General features: G+C 34.4%; 1 protein-coding gene across 1 annotated transcript in view; it reads right to left on the bottom strand.

Moving 5' to 3' along the window:
* Nucleotides 1-13,175, bottom strand: part of Polr1A (RNA polymerase I subunit RpI1) — a 476,971-nt gene that overhangs the window by 317,695 nt on the left and 146,101 nt on the right. Inside the window, exons 13-14 of the mRNA XM_090382924.1 lie at nt 12,089-12,172; nt 3,453-3,623 (exon numbers count right to left, since the gene is read on the bottom strand). Coding sequence (XP_090239050.1) covers nt 3,453-3,623; nt 12,089-12,172 — 255 coding nt within the window. The remainder of the gene's footprint in view (nt 1-3,452; nt 3,624-12,088; nt 12,173-13,175) is intronic.

Here is a 13,175-nt window from a genome sequence, read left to right as displayed (position 1 = left end):
TGTATTCAATAGTTAGAAAAAGTGGGGGGGGGGGGTCATGCTGTATGAAGTAATGAAATTTTTGGATATGGCATACAGATGGTAAGACTATATCCAGTTCCTTGACATAACGTGGTCTCAACAATGCCCCCCTGCACACACACTACTTGGACTCCCTCCAGCCACTATCTGCTAGAGTAGAGGTAGCAGGATTATACAGTAGCTGATCCAGAAGCCTCCTAAAGAATTACCAATAGGTTCAGTCTGGTGTACTAACTAGCGACTGGCCTGCGAACACTGTTTTAGAGCTGTACCCTCGAAATGTAAGAAAGATTTGATCTCACCATGTTGTTCATCATAACCTCAAAAGTCATCAGTCATACTGCATGATGGAAGAGATGGGGAAGGGTTACCCGGAACTTAGCTCTGGAGACTGAACATGGGTTCCACCACTTCAAGCCTCCAATAAGAAAAGTGGTGGAATTGCACCGGTTGATGAGAGTCATCTACCACCTAGTATTGCCTGATAACACATAGGGGCAACATTCCTCCGTGTGGTGTGGACACCACACCTCGACCACTGCTTACGTTGGTTCACACCTGGGTGGTCACCCACAGTGTGCTTGTGCATGGAAGTTATACCCAAAATTACTAACAGTCCCACAAACATTAAGGTGCAAGCAGAGGATCTGGCTGTCACAGACCATCTGGACTTCACCAAAATTGGGTCCACTTGACTTGAGTGTCACCCGAATATCAGTTCCATCAGGGTTTTAGACTCCCATTCTCTCATTTAGACATTCTCTCAGATATGCCAGACAAGCGTCTGGCATATCTGAGAGAATGTCTTTGACAACCTCAAGGACCAAATTAAGGTATAAGGTAAAATTAAGGTACTTAAAGTAAGGTAAAAGAAAGACTTTAAATAGCATGAAAAAACCAAATTTATTTAATTTAAAAAATAATAATAACTTACACATAAAAATTCACACATTTACATATGTATTATTCAGAATAGGTATTTTACTGCAAATTTTATGTGGGAAAAAAAAAATTTTTAAATGTGATTTTTTTCTTTTTTTGCTGCAAAATCTCTTAAGTTCCTTAATAATATCAATTTGATTTTATCGTATTCTTCCTGGTTTTCTATCCATTTCAGTGATGTTTCTTTTCATTGACATTTTACCCATAAAAAACTGAGAAAAACAATAAATCACACAGTTTTGGGCCAATATTATTCTTATAGAATCTGCAGCTAAACTAAACAATATAAAATGAAGAGAACAAAATATGTCATGGAAAATTGAGTTCATAGAAGCAAATGACTAAACTATCACTCATGTTTTCAGAGAAAACCCATTAGTCCTAATCCAACATTTCACAAGATATAACAATGTAAAAAAAATGAGACAGAAATACTCTCGTAGCATAATAAACATTTGTCTGAAGTACTACCATTAGTAAAAAAAGAAGGGTCGAAAAATCATCCTTTCAAATTATTATACTACCATTAATAATAATAAAAAACAAAAGAAGAAAAATCAGCCTTTCAAATTATTCCAGATAACTGACTTCGGATAACCGACATTCTACTGTATATGAATATCCTCACACTCAGGTATAGGCCCCAGGATATCTTAATCCGAGTTTTGATTTTAAAAAAAATTGAGAATACAGTATGGAATATATAAATATAATTAATTGTAAACCACTGTCTTGGTATGAGAGGATGGTGTTATAAGGACAGCATTACAAGAATGTAATTATTCACAGCTATCTATTTACTTAATAATTTAGTAAATCAGATTAAATTAAATAAAATATAAACGTAACTGATTTAAAAAAATTATTTAAACTTCTAAAATTAATCTTTATGTAATGTTTACTAATAGCCATTGGTTGACTAATTCAGAATCTATTATACATATAAGTACTAGACTAAATATTAACAAGTAACAAATGTGTAATCAAATTAACAACTCTATGTGAAGCAACCATAATTCAACAGTTTCTGCTGTCTTTGCAGTTCCTGAAGAAGTGGTACTTGATGTATCACCGTAGCCGAGTGGTCAGGAGCGGGAGTGCAGTGGCACACGCTCTTTGAATAGACAGGGGTTCAAGCCCCTGACTGCTAAATACGGTTGATCTGCCAACCCACACTGGACCAGCGTGGCAGATTATGGTCCATTTCTCTCAGCATGAATTGTTGAGGAGGCTTCCATCCTGCAGTGGTTTGATAATGGCTGCAATTTACTTTTTTTTTTTTCTTTTTTTTTTATTTAGGAACCACACAGCTAGCAAAGCAATGTTTGGGAATAATCTAATTCTTTAAGAAATTAAAGTTAGGTTACACTTCATGCAGGTTGAAGTGCTCATTATTTCACCAATTTCCATTTCCTGATATACGTGCATACCATGCTGCCAAAAGAATACTTAAAAGCTCTTCTTACATTGAAAACTAGCATATTTTAGGCATAGGTGGATCTTGAAAATAACTTGTATTGAACTTTCCAAAAATATTTCACTTATGAATTTTAAAATCATTATTAAGTAATAAGCAAAGTCTACCAGAGCTAGAAATGTGTGTGTACACACACACATTAGGCGAAGAATTATTTGTAAATTTTAAAATCATAGATAACTTAAGGTTATTAATAAAATCAGAACAGATTAATGCCATCTATGTGAAAGATGGTGCATTACATCGGTCTGTATTAATTTGATATGTTCTAGATATATTAAAAGGTTGATATATAGAATATGGTAGTGTAAAAATATCGGATTAGAAATGAGGTAACAAGCTGAGTAAGTTAAGGTGCGGTCTGAGAATGACCTGTAAGTCAAAACAGCCCAAGTAACATGTAAAGGCCAATGCCGGCACTGTGGCAAAACCTAGAAGTATGCTGGTGTTGGCCTTTACACGTTACTTGGGCTGTTTTGACTTACAGGTCATTCTCAGACCGCACCTTAACTTACTCAGCTTGTTACCTCATTTCTAATCCAATATTTTTACACTACCATATTCTACTATATCAACCTTTTAATATATCTAGAACATATCAATATATATATATATATATATATATTTTTTTTTTTTTTTTTGTTTAACATTGAAATTTTCTTCAACACGGTATTCATTATAACAGGATTTTATTGTATATGATGAACACTCTCCCAGTCGCTTATTTATATGATTGAAAGAAAAAGTTTCATTTTCAAAACAAAACTACATTTCTCAAGTCAAGAGAAGCTGCCTATTGGTAAGGGAAATTAATACATAAAGTCAGGTCTATTTATCATTACTCATTAAAAAAAAAAAAAAAAAAACCTATGTTGACTACCAGACAATAAAAACAAATAGTAAAACTGCATTTCCAAATAAAAAAGGGGAAAAAAATTATCCCACATTTTAACCAAAATTTAAGTAAATTTGAATTATGAATTCCATTGAAATAAAGATACCATTAATTTACCTCATAAGAATAGTGTATAAATCCAAAAGGAGTTGCACCAAACTGTGCCTTGTCCAATACACCACATAAAAGTTCCCCATCACGTATTATCACACGACTTTCACACATATCATTTTCCTGAAGCGGTGTTCCTCCTGCTTTCCATTCTCTTCGAGCAAAATTTTGCCAGGCCTAAAAATCAAGTCATGTATGTGAAAAAATATAATTATAAGATCTTAATAGACCTAGTTTTTGATATCATTTACCACAGGCAGTGATCAGTGAAATATGCACTACAACTTCAAAATATAACAAAATGAACCAGTCCATCATAAAATATAAATAAGCCACTTTTTGCAATATTCACTACATGCCAATATGTGCAGCTTTGTGAATTATCAATCATACAAAACATGGGAAAATACTAAAATATGCTGAAGTTTAAAAAAGATAATTGCGCCAGAGGAGTAGATTCATGCCCCCGCCCTCTCTTCTCACCAACATTGTGGACTGCTGCAGAGGTTGTAGTAGTAATGGCAAATGATGCATGAAAGCAAGCCTATAAAGTGACAGCAAAAAAAAAAACCTACATGTATAGCATCAGCAAAAAAAAACAAACAAACCTACAAACTTTACTGATCCATATGAATTTGTCTAGTTCTCCCTGGAATTTATTCAAGCCACCCACTTTCACAACACCAGATGGAAAAGACTGTTTCAACAATCAACCACCTACTGGCTGAAGACAAACTTCCACATATTTATCTTGCAACCATCCTTCCTTAAATTGAAACTGTCTCTCCTTATGTGTAGTCTCAGCAAGAGTAGGAATGCTATCAACATTTAGCTTATTCAATCCATTCAAGGCCTTAAACACCTCAACTGGATCTCCCCTACAGGTGCCTGGTCTTGATGCTGCAATTTGCAGAACTGAAGCCTTTCTTGGTAAGAGCACCCATTTGTTCCATATACCAATCTGGTTGCCCTTCTCTGCACATTTCAGTAGACCAACAATCTTCCTAAAGTGAGGAGGGCAGACCTGTATACAGTACTGCAGATACGGCCTAAACCATGGCCTTGTACAAATGACTAATCATTTCACTAATCCTGCTAGCAAGGTTTCTGTATATCATTGACAAGCTGTCCTGGCAGCCTGTCTGCACCACTCAGAGAATTTTATATCTGGCTGCACAATTACCCATTGATAAGCACTCTGTCCTTTTCTACTCAACTATCCCTTTATCCACAGAAGCAAATTGCCCTTGATGCCACATTGCTCCAGTATCAAAAGTCTTCCTGAAATCCAAATACAGCCACTCCCCGATCAATGTAAGGGTTGCGTTCCGCGGAACTCTACGTAAGTCTGATTTTACATGTCAAATTTCCCCCATGCTTGTGCAGCAGTCGCAACTGTGCTCGCTGAATTGATTGAATCAAAAGAGATTTGTTCAATGAACATGTGAATAGAATTATTTATTGTATTTATTCAATTTTTTATCTCATGCGCAGGAAAAATTACAAAAGCGTGCAATTTAAAAAATTTCAAAACTATAAAATTACAAATAAAGAGAGGAGACAGGCATAACGTCAGTAAGTTTTACCACTTGGGCATCATTGCCAGAATCGACGTCTTCAGCTGATAAGTACACCGCTGTGGAGATTTAGAAGGGGTTGGCCGCTCAACCTTATGAAAGAACATATTAATGGATGACTGAACGGTGGGTTTTTTCTTTTCATCGTAGATTTCTTTGTAGCAAGCAAGCATATCATTCGCCGTCAGGATCCATTTTCTCAAACCTCGCCATTGCTGATGCAATTTCACGAAATGCTACTGCCATCTCTCTGGTGATGAAGCATCTCAACTCCTCAATTGGTTCATCTTGAACTTCGCCAACATTTCCTTCATTCACTATTGCTGCCTGCAAGTCAATAAGTTCTTTGTTAGATAATTCCTTCTCTTCCTCTATTAACTCCTCCATGTCTTTGGCAACAACCTCCAACTGAAGTAACTCTGCAATCTTTACAATCTTATCTGTAGCCTCTTCATATGATTCATTTTTTTCAAATCCTTCAAAGCCTTTTACGTGACATGGGCATATTTTCTTCCATGTGCCATTTAAACAACTTTTAGTAATTTCCACCCAGGGCTTATTAATATTAAAGATGGCTTGGTAAATATTGTAAGATTTCCAAAAGTCACATAACGTAAAATTTTTCTCACTGTCTACTGCAGACAATGCCTGAGCAAATGTTGTGCATAAATAGTATGCTTTTAAATTCGAAATAACACCCTGATCCATAGGTTGGATGAGTGAAGTCGTGTTTGGCGGTAGAAATATGAGTCTCTCAACATTTGAAATGAAATCATCTAGATGTGTAGGATGTCCAGGAGCATTATCTAATAGAAGCTAAATCGTGAAAGGAACGTCGTTGTCTTTACAATATTTTTCAACCTCGGGAATGAAACAACATTTAAACCAACCCTCAAAGAAATATTGTTATCCATGCTCTCTGGTTCGATCGGAAATGCATGGGTAGGATGGTTTTATTGATGCCCTTAAATGCATGAGGATTTTCAGAATGGTACACAAGCAGTGGTATTAATCTGTAATCTTCCACTGCATTAGCCCCAAGCAAGAGCGTGGCTCTATCTTTCAACGCCTTGAAACCTGACATTTTCTTTTCCTCTTTGGCAATGTATGTTCAATATGGAATTTTTTTAAATACAGAGCAGTCTCGTCAACATTAAAAATTTACTGCGTTGAACAGCTGCGTTAATCAATAATTTTTTCCAACACATCACAAAATTTCTCTGCAGCTGCAGAATCAGCACTGGCGACTTCACTGCATACTTTAACGTTGTGGAAACCAGCACAATGCCTGAACCTATTAAACCACCCGTTGCTTGCCACAAACTTGGGTTGGGGTATGCGTACTTATCCTTAATATCTTTATAAATATTTGTTGCTTTTGCTTGAATGGCCATTAGACTCAGGGGCACTCGCTTCTGAATCTGATTTTCCATCCATATTATTGACAGCTGTTCCATCTTCAATATAGCACCTGAATGCTGTTTTGTGATCACTGTTGATCTTAAGTGCGTTGATCCTTTGACATGTTCTTTTATACGTGCACTGTTCTTTAAAATTTGTAAAATAATAGGAGGAGTTTACCTCAATATAGTATGTAGAACACTTCGGTATGAATCAGAGCTGTAATACTCAATACATTCTACGTTGATAATAATATTTGTAAAATAATAAGAGGAGTTTACCTCAATATAGTATGTAGAACACTTCAGTATGAATCAGAGCTGTAATACTCAATACATTCTACGTTGATAATAATATTTGTAAAATAATAAGAGGAGTTTACCTCAATATAGCACGTAGAACACTTGAGGTAAACTACAGTCGAACTTCCCTATAACGAATTCGATAAATCCGGCGAAAAAATTCGTTATAGAGAAATTTCGTTATACAGAGAATATTTTTTATTAGAAATTGTTATCTAATTAGAAAATGAAAACGAATCTACATTTATTTTTAATGTAATGTATTTTATTTCAAAAACAATTATTTAAATTACATTTACACAATTTTCGCCGGTAAATATCACAAATTAAAAAAAATCTGTAATTTTTGTTTGCACAGTACAATTAAAAAATTGTCTGATTCTCAAAGAAAACCTCACATTTGTTCAGAGCATTAAAAACATTATCAGGAACATTTTCACAAACTGTACACCCATACGCACCGTTTTAAAAGCGTTAATCATTTCTTCGCGAGTTGGCTTTTCTACGGGTTGTTCTGATGCGTCTTCAGCGTCATCGTTAATTTCTTCGTGATCAGGTCGAATCTAACACTGTTCAGCAGTATTTCATCTTCATTTGGATGTTCTGCTGTGATCTACATAAACATAACTATCCAGTGTTATTTCATTTTCCATGTTTCCAGACGATTCTAATAATCGTCCAAAAGTTTTTCAGTTGTGAAAGGGGCAGTTCATCTTGTTCGTCCAGTCGTTGTTCGACTTCTGTATTCAATGCAAATCCCACTTTCGAAAAACGATTTTGAATAGTGTATTCAGTGACATCGTTTGTCCAAACTTTTGCCAGTTCAGAGATGTAACCTCCAAGTTTCTATTTTCTGATAACGCATTGACAATCTTCATTATTATTCTCTTTCGATAATGAAATTTAAAATTTTTAATAATGCCTTGGTCCATTGGCTGGAGTTTTGACGTTACGTTTGGTGGTAAAAACAACTTCGCACTTTTAAGTTTGGCAGAAATATTGGCAGGATGTGCAGGACAGTTGTCAGTTACCAACACAATTTTCCTTTTTTCTTTTGTTATACGCTTGTCTAGTTTTAATATCCATTCTTCAAAAATATCACTTGTCATCCATGCTTTTTTATTAATAGGTGTAGTCAACTTCCAAAGATTTTGTGCCTCTAAAACATCTTGGGTTTTTTGATATTCCGATGACTAAAAGTTTTAATTTTTCACTTCCTGTCATATTTGCTCCAACTAGCACAGTGATTCTTTCTTTGCTTTGTTTTCCGCCAAAGCATTTATCATCCTTAAAAGCAAGTTTTCTATTCGATAAACATTTAAAGAATAAACCCATTTCGTCAGCATTAAAAACATCCTTATGCTCATATTCTTCCAAAATCTTCTTTAAGGTATTGTTCCTCCAACTGTTACAATCTTCTTTGCTTACATTAACACTTTCTCCACAAATAACCTTTTCCACAATTCTGTGGCGCTTCTTAAATTTATCTAGCCACCCAGTGCTCGCATTAAATTCTGTATGTCCAAGGGACTGTGCAAATTTCAGAGCTTGTTGCTTAATTATTAGGCCCGATATTGGAATATTCTTTTCACGTATCATTTGCACCCATTTTAGAACAGCTTTATCAACATCTTCGTATATACACAACTTAATTCGCTTCTTGTCTGCTCCTCCTTCAATTGCATTTAAAATTGATTCTCGATTTTTTTTTGAAATCATAGATAAACTGCTTGCAGATTGCCATATTTCTCCACAACATCTTTTTTCTTAAAACCCTGGTCAATATCATAACAATCTTTGCTTTATCATTAATACTTAAACACTTTCTCTTCGACATTGTTTCCGCAATTATAAAAATTACTCTACTGCAGTTCTTGCCGATACATACACAGCAAACTTCGCTGCGCTGGCCATATAGTGAATTGTTAGTCAATGACGTTCACTTGCCAATTCAACAGTATCACTCACTTTGAAGAAATATACGACTTTGTGAATTTTTTTTATTCTGCTTTCATTCATATATACACGAAAGATTAACGTATGCTGTATGTTACTTTTCAGAAAAAAAAAAAATACAAGAGCATATAGCCTATGTGATTGATGACAAACGAAATAAAAAAAAAAAAAAAAAAAAATATTCATGAAAACCATCTACTGGGAGTCCAGTTAGACGAGAATGGACATACCATATAATGATTGACAGGAAGGTCACGTGGTACAGTTGAGGTGAGAAGCAAATGTCACTCAGTAGGCGTTACTAAAAACCGACTATGGTAGCATTCTATGTATTGCCGCCGCAACATGCTAAAGGTACCGCCGCAACGTACCGCAGCGAATTTCGTTTTCCCCCGAGCCAACATCAATTTACAAATCTACCCTATTTATTGTAAAGTTTAAGACCACTTTTAAGAAAACCTATTTGGTTTAATAACTGTAACAAAAATGAAACAAAGACCTTCCTACGGGCGTCAATGGCCACAAGTGTTCACTAAAAGGATGATTATTTAATTCCAGATGCTAATGCGCAATTTTGGAAGGAAGGAGGGAGGCAGTATATTTGAGCAGCTGTTTAGCAATAAATGCTTGAAAATCTTCAAAACTGCTTTTACTAATTTTTTTAAAAATTCTTTATAGAGAGACTAACACTTCGTTATATGAGGTTAATTTTACATGTAATTTCGTTTCAAGGTGCAATGTTTTGCGAAAAAATTCGTAATATAGAGAAATTCATTAAATAGAAGTTCGTAATAGAGAAGTTCCACTGTATGTTGAGGTAAACTCCTCTTATTATTTTACAACTATTATTATCAATGTAGAACGTATTGAGTATTACAGCTCTGATTCATACTATCTAACTGTTCTTTAAAATACTATTCACTGTTGAAGCAGTGAGACCTAATTCCCTTGCAATAAATTACAAACTCTGTCCTGCTTCATACTTCTTAATTAATCATCTTCATTTGTACATCAATTTTGTTTTGTTTTCTGACACTACCACCAGTTGCACTTTTCGTTGGTCGCTTTCCCTTCATCATTGTAATACGTAAATAAGAATGAAGAGAAGTTTCTGAAAATTTGTGTTTTATGTAATTGAAGATCTCAGTGAAGGGGAACACATTTCACCATAATACCATAACGTAAAAACCCACAGAATTCCAGATACCAGGATTATCCCAAATGCAATAAGATCAAGTTTACTACCCATTTATAATAGATTGTGCTAACAAAAAAGCCCAATAAACCGGAAAGGGCAAATTGTTTTTATTATTTTTTGGTCATGACCTCCAGAAACGTGCTTTAGCAAAATATCACAAAGGCAGCCAAAATTGATTCCTATAACGGGAACATATGATAACGATGAAAGTGTATTTCAATTTCCATAATGAATATGACCTTTTAGAGAGACAGGATGGGTTGATTGCAAAATAGATGCGCAGAAGTTTGCTTTTAGCCAACAGGAGGTTGATTGCTGAAACAAACTTTTGTCTGATGTTGTGGAAGTGGATAGCCTGAATAAATTTAAGGAAGAACTAGATAAACTGTTGGAGGGGATGGTTAGGTGAATTACAGGAAGGGTGGTTTTTTTTTTTTTTTTTTGCTGATGCTGTATAAGCTTGCTTTCTTGCATCATTTGCCACTACTAATGCTAACATTGGAGTAAGTGCATTTCGTCCAATGGGAATTACTTTTTTCATCTTGTGAAGGAGAAGGGAAAAAAAAAAAAAAAAAACTGGTGTACCTTGTACCCATGAAATAGGTTTTATTTCATGTGAAAACATTCTTGGCCTGGAAGAGGTTAGCAAAATCCAAGCCAATAGCCTAATTACCCATTTTATTGTAGCCATTTGTTGAATAGTGTGATTGCAACAATACAAGTATTTGTTATATGACTGCTTTTAACTAATAACTGCAACAATACAAATATTTGTCAACAATTTCTATTTTTGTCTCTCATTTTAGTGTCAGTGTCATTTAGGAAGTGACTTCATTTGCATCATTTTCGTGTCGCATTTTCTCGACCAAACTTTTTACTTCAGTCTGAAAACTTAGTAGGTGCTGAAAAAGATATTTTCACATAAAAAAAAAACAAAAAAACATTCTTTATTGAACAGTCCTCATATCTCATGGGTGGTCACGTTAGGATCCTTTAATCCTGTACGTTTGTAGAGGTCATTTTGCTCCTTTTGGCCCTGGAAAAATGACTTCACGTCCCAGTTTCCGGCCCCACACTGCAGGAGCAGTGCCACAAGGGTAACCAACCAAGTGGCTGAGTTAATACTATTAACAAGAAACAGAAAGGTGAGTGAATTTCTCTTCTGAACTGTGCCTACTTCTTGCTGTGCAAAAGAGCTACCCTATATAATTAAATAAGGAATAATGTATTTAAAGCCAGAAATAATCTATTTGTTTGCTTTGCACACACACACTATAGAGATCACTTAGTTACATTAATAATCACATGGCACCCAGGGCTCTGCAGCATGCTGAAAAGGATCCCACCATGCAAGGCACACACTGGGACATATCAGTTTTACTAACAACTTCAACTTAAATAGTTAAATACTGATCACGCCTCATCATATAATGAACAGATGTAGTTGAATCAATGGTTTTGAAGTTAAGGACAGCCGTGTGAGATCGCCTTCAACAGACAAGTACCTTCTTTAAACTTTGAGAAATATATAGCATCTTCTCTGAAAGCAGCTTTCAACATTGTCAGTTTGTTTCACTTTCTTTTAATTTGAAACAAAATTGGATACAAATTTTCTGCTCAGTAATGATATGAAGCAGTCTACTCAACATAATTCAGAATGATTGAAGATAAACAAGCAATTCATACATTAATGCATCTAGTAGATACCAAGAATGTTGCAACATCATAACTAACTATGATTCCATAGTTTCAAGATATAAAGTCAGTCCCTAAACTTTAATATCACAACTCATATATGAGCTGTGATATAATAACTCATACATACATATTCTTAGTGTTGAAGAAACAGATTAACAGCTTGAAATGAATTTTCTGACTGATAAGCACCTCAGTAGTTTTTAAAATATGAAACAGATAAATCAAAATATGTACTCCATATAATGATGAAAGTAACTATTTATAAGTATTTCAACTTTGGATATATGCACGTATTAAATTCTGCGCATTTTTTTTTTTTTTTTTTTTATAAACAGATGATAATTTAAAAATTAGTTTCATCCATTTATAAATTAAATTTTGAAAAGGAAAAATCAATGCTGAAAACAATTTATTTTTCTTCTTCTGAAAAGAAGAAAAATAAACTCCTGAATCACAAGCATTATAAATTTCTAGAAAATAATTACATAAAAATATGCTTGAAATATTCACCTTAGGACCAATTTTAGTCTTTCCATCTACAGAGAGAGGGGGTTTGCCATCTGGTATAATATTTATGATAATTGTTGAAACTAACTGCAAAAGGACAAATAAATAATAATATAATACACTAATAATATATAATAATATAAAATATAATACAATCAATTCCGGTTATTTGAGACACATCGGGACTAGTGCATTTTGGCCCAATTAAGCAGCTGCCCCAATTATCCGAAGTTTCATGTAAATAGTTAAAAATACATTGAACCCCCGCTTTACTATTGGTTCACTGTACAATCAAATCATGCTTATGATGGACTCACCATAGTAAAGTACCATTCACTATATGATGTGTAGTAAGCACCAGTCATTGTGATCATGTTTGTGAATTGAATTTTAATTCTATTAAACAGTGTTTGTTTGTTATGTTTGTTATTTGGTTTTTAGGAGCATTAGCAACTAAGGCCATATTGCTCCGGGGATATGCGGTGGTCATTCCCTGACCTTTCCACAACCTCCGTATTTGGTGGTCATGGGCTCGAACTATTATTAAACAGCGATTCTAATTAGCGAAAATAGGAGGAATATTATCCACAGGCTATAAAAGTAAAGTACATTAAGCACAAATTTACCCTTCATTACCTTACCAATTAAAAAATTAAATGTACGTGAAAACTGGAAGAATATATTTGATAATCAGAATACTTAATACATACTGTAATATGTACATACTAACTAGTTGACATTTGCAGGTGGGAGTTAAAATTTAAAACAGTAAAAATATAAGCAATCAATAACAAAGAACACGGCACACACAAATTTCAAGTAACACGTATGCACAAGTGAGAATGGAGTAACAAGTTATGAAGCTTTAAAAATAGTAATGAGGAGAAGATTCTGAAAATTAATTTTTTTATATGATTGAAGATTCCGTGGAAGTGTAAACACATTTCACCATAATAACCCACAGAATTCCAGCTGTGGGTATTATCACAAATTCAATAAGATCGAGTTTACTATCCGTTTATGACAGATTGCACTAACAGAAAAGCCCAATAAACAGGTGACTGTTAATTGTTTTATGGTTGTGACCTCT

Source organism: Mastigoproctus giganteus, chromosome 10 (genome assembly GCF_048544385.1).
Source record: "Mastigoproctus giganteus isolate SK-2022 chromosome 10, ASM4854438v1, whole genome shotgun sequence".
Taxonomy (NCBI): Eukaryota; Metazoa; Arthropoda; class Arachnida; order Uropygi; family Thelyphonidae; genus Mastigoproctus; species Mastigoproctus giganteus.
This window is presented reverse-complemented; position numbering and strand designations above follow the sequence as displayed.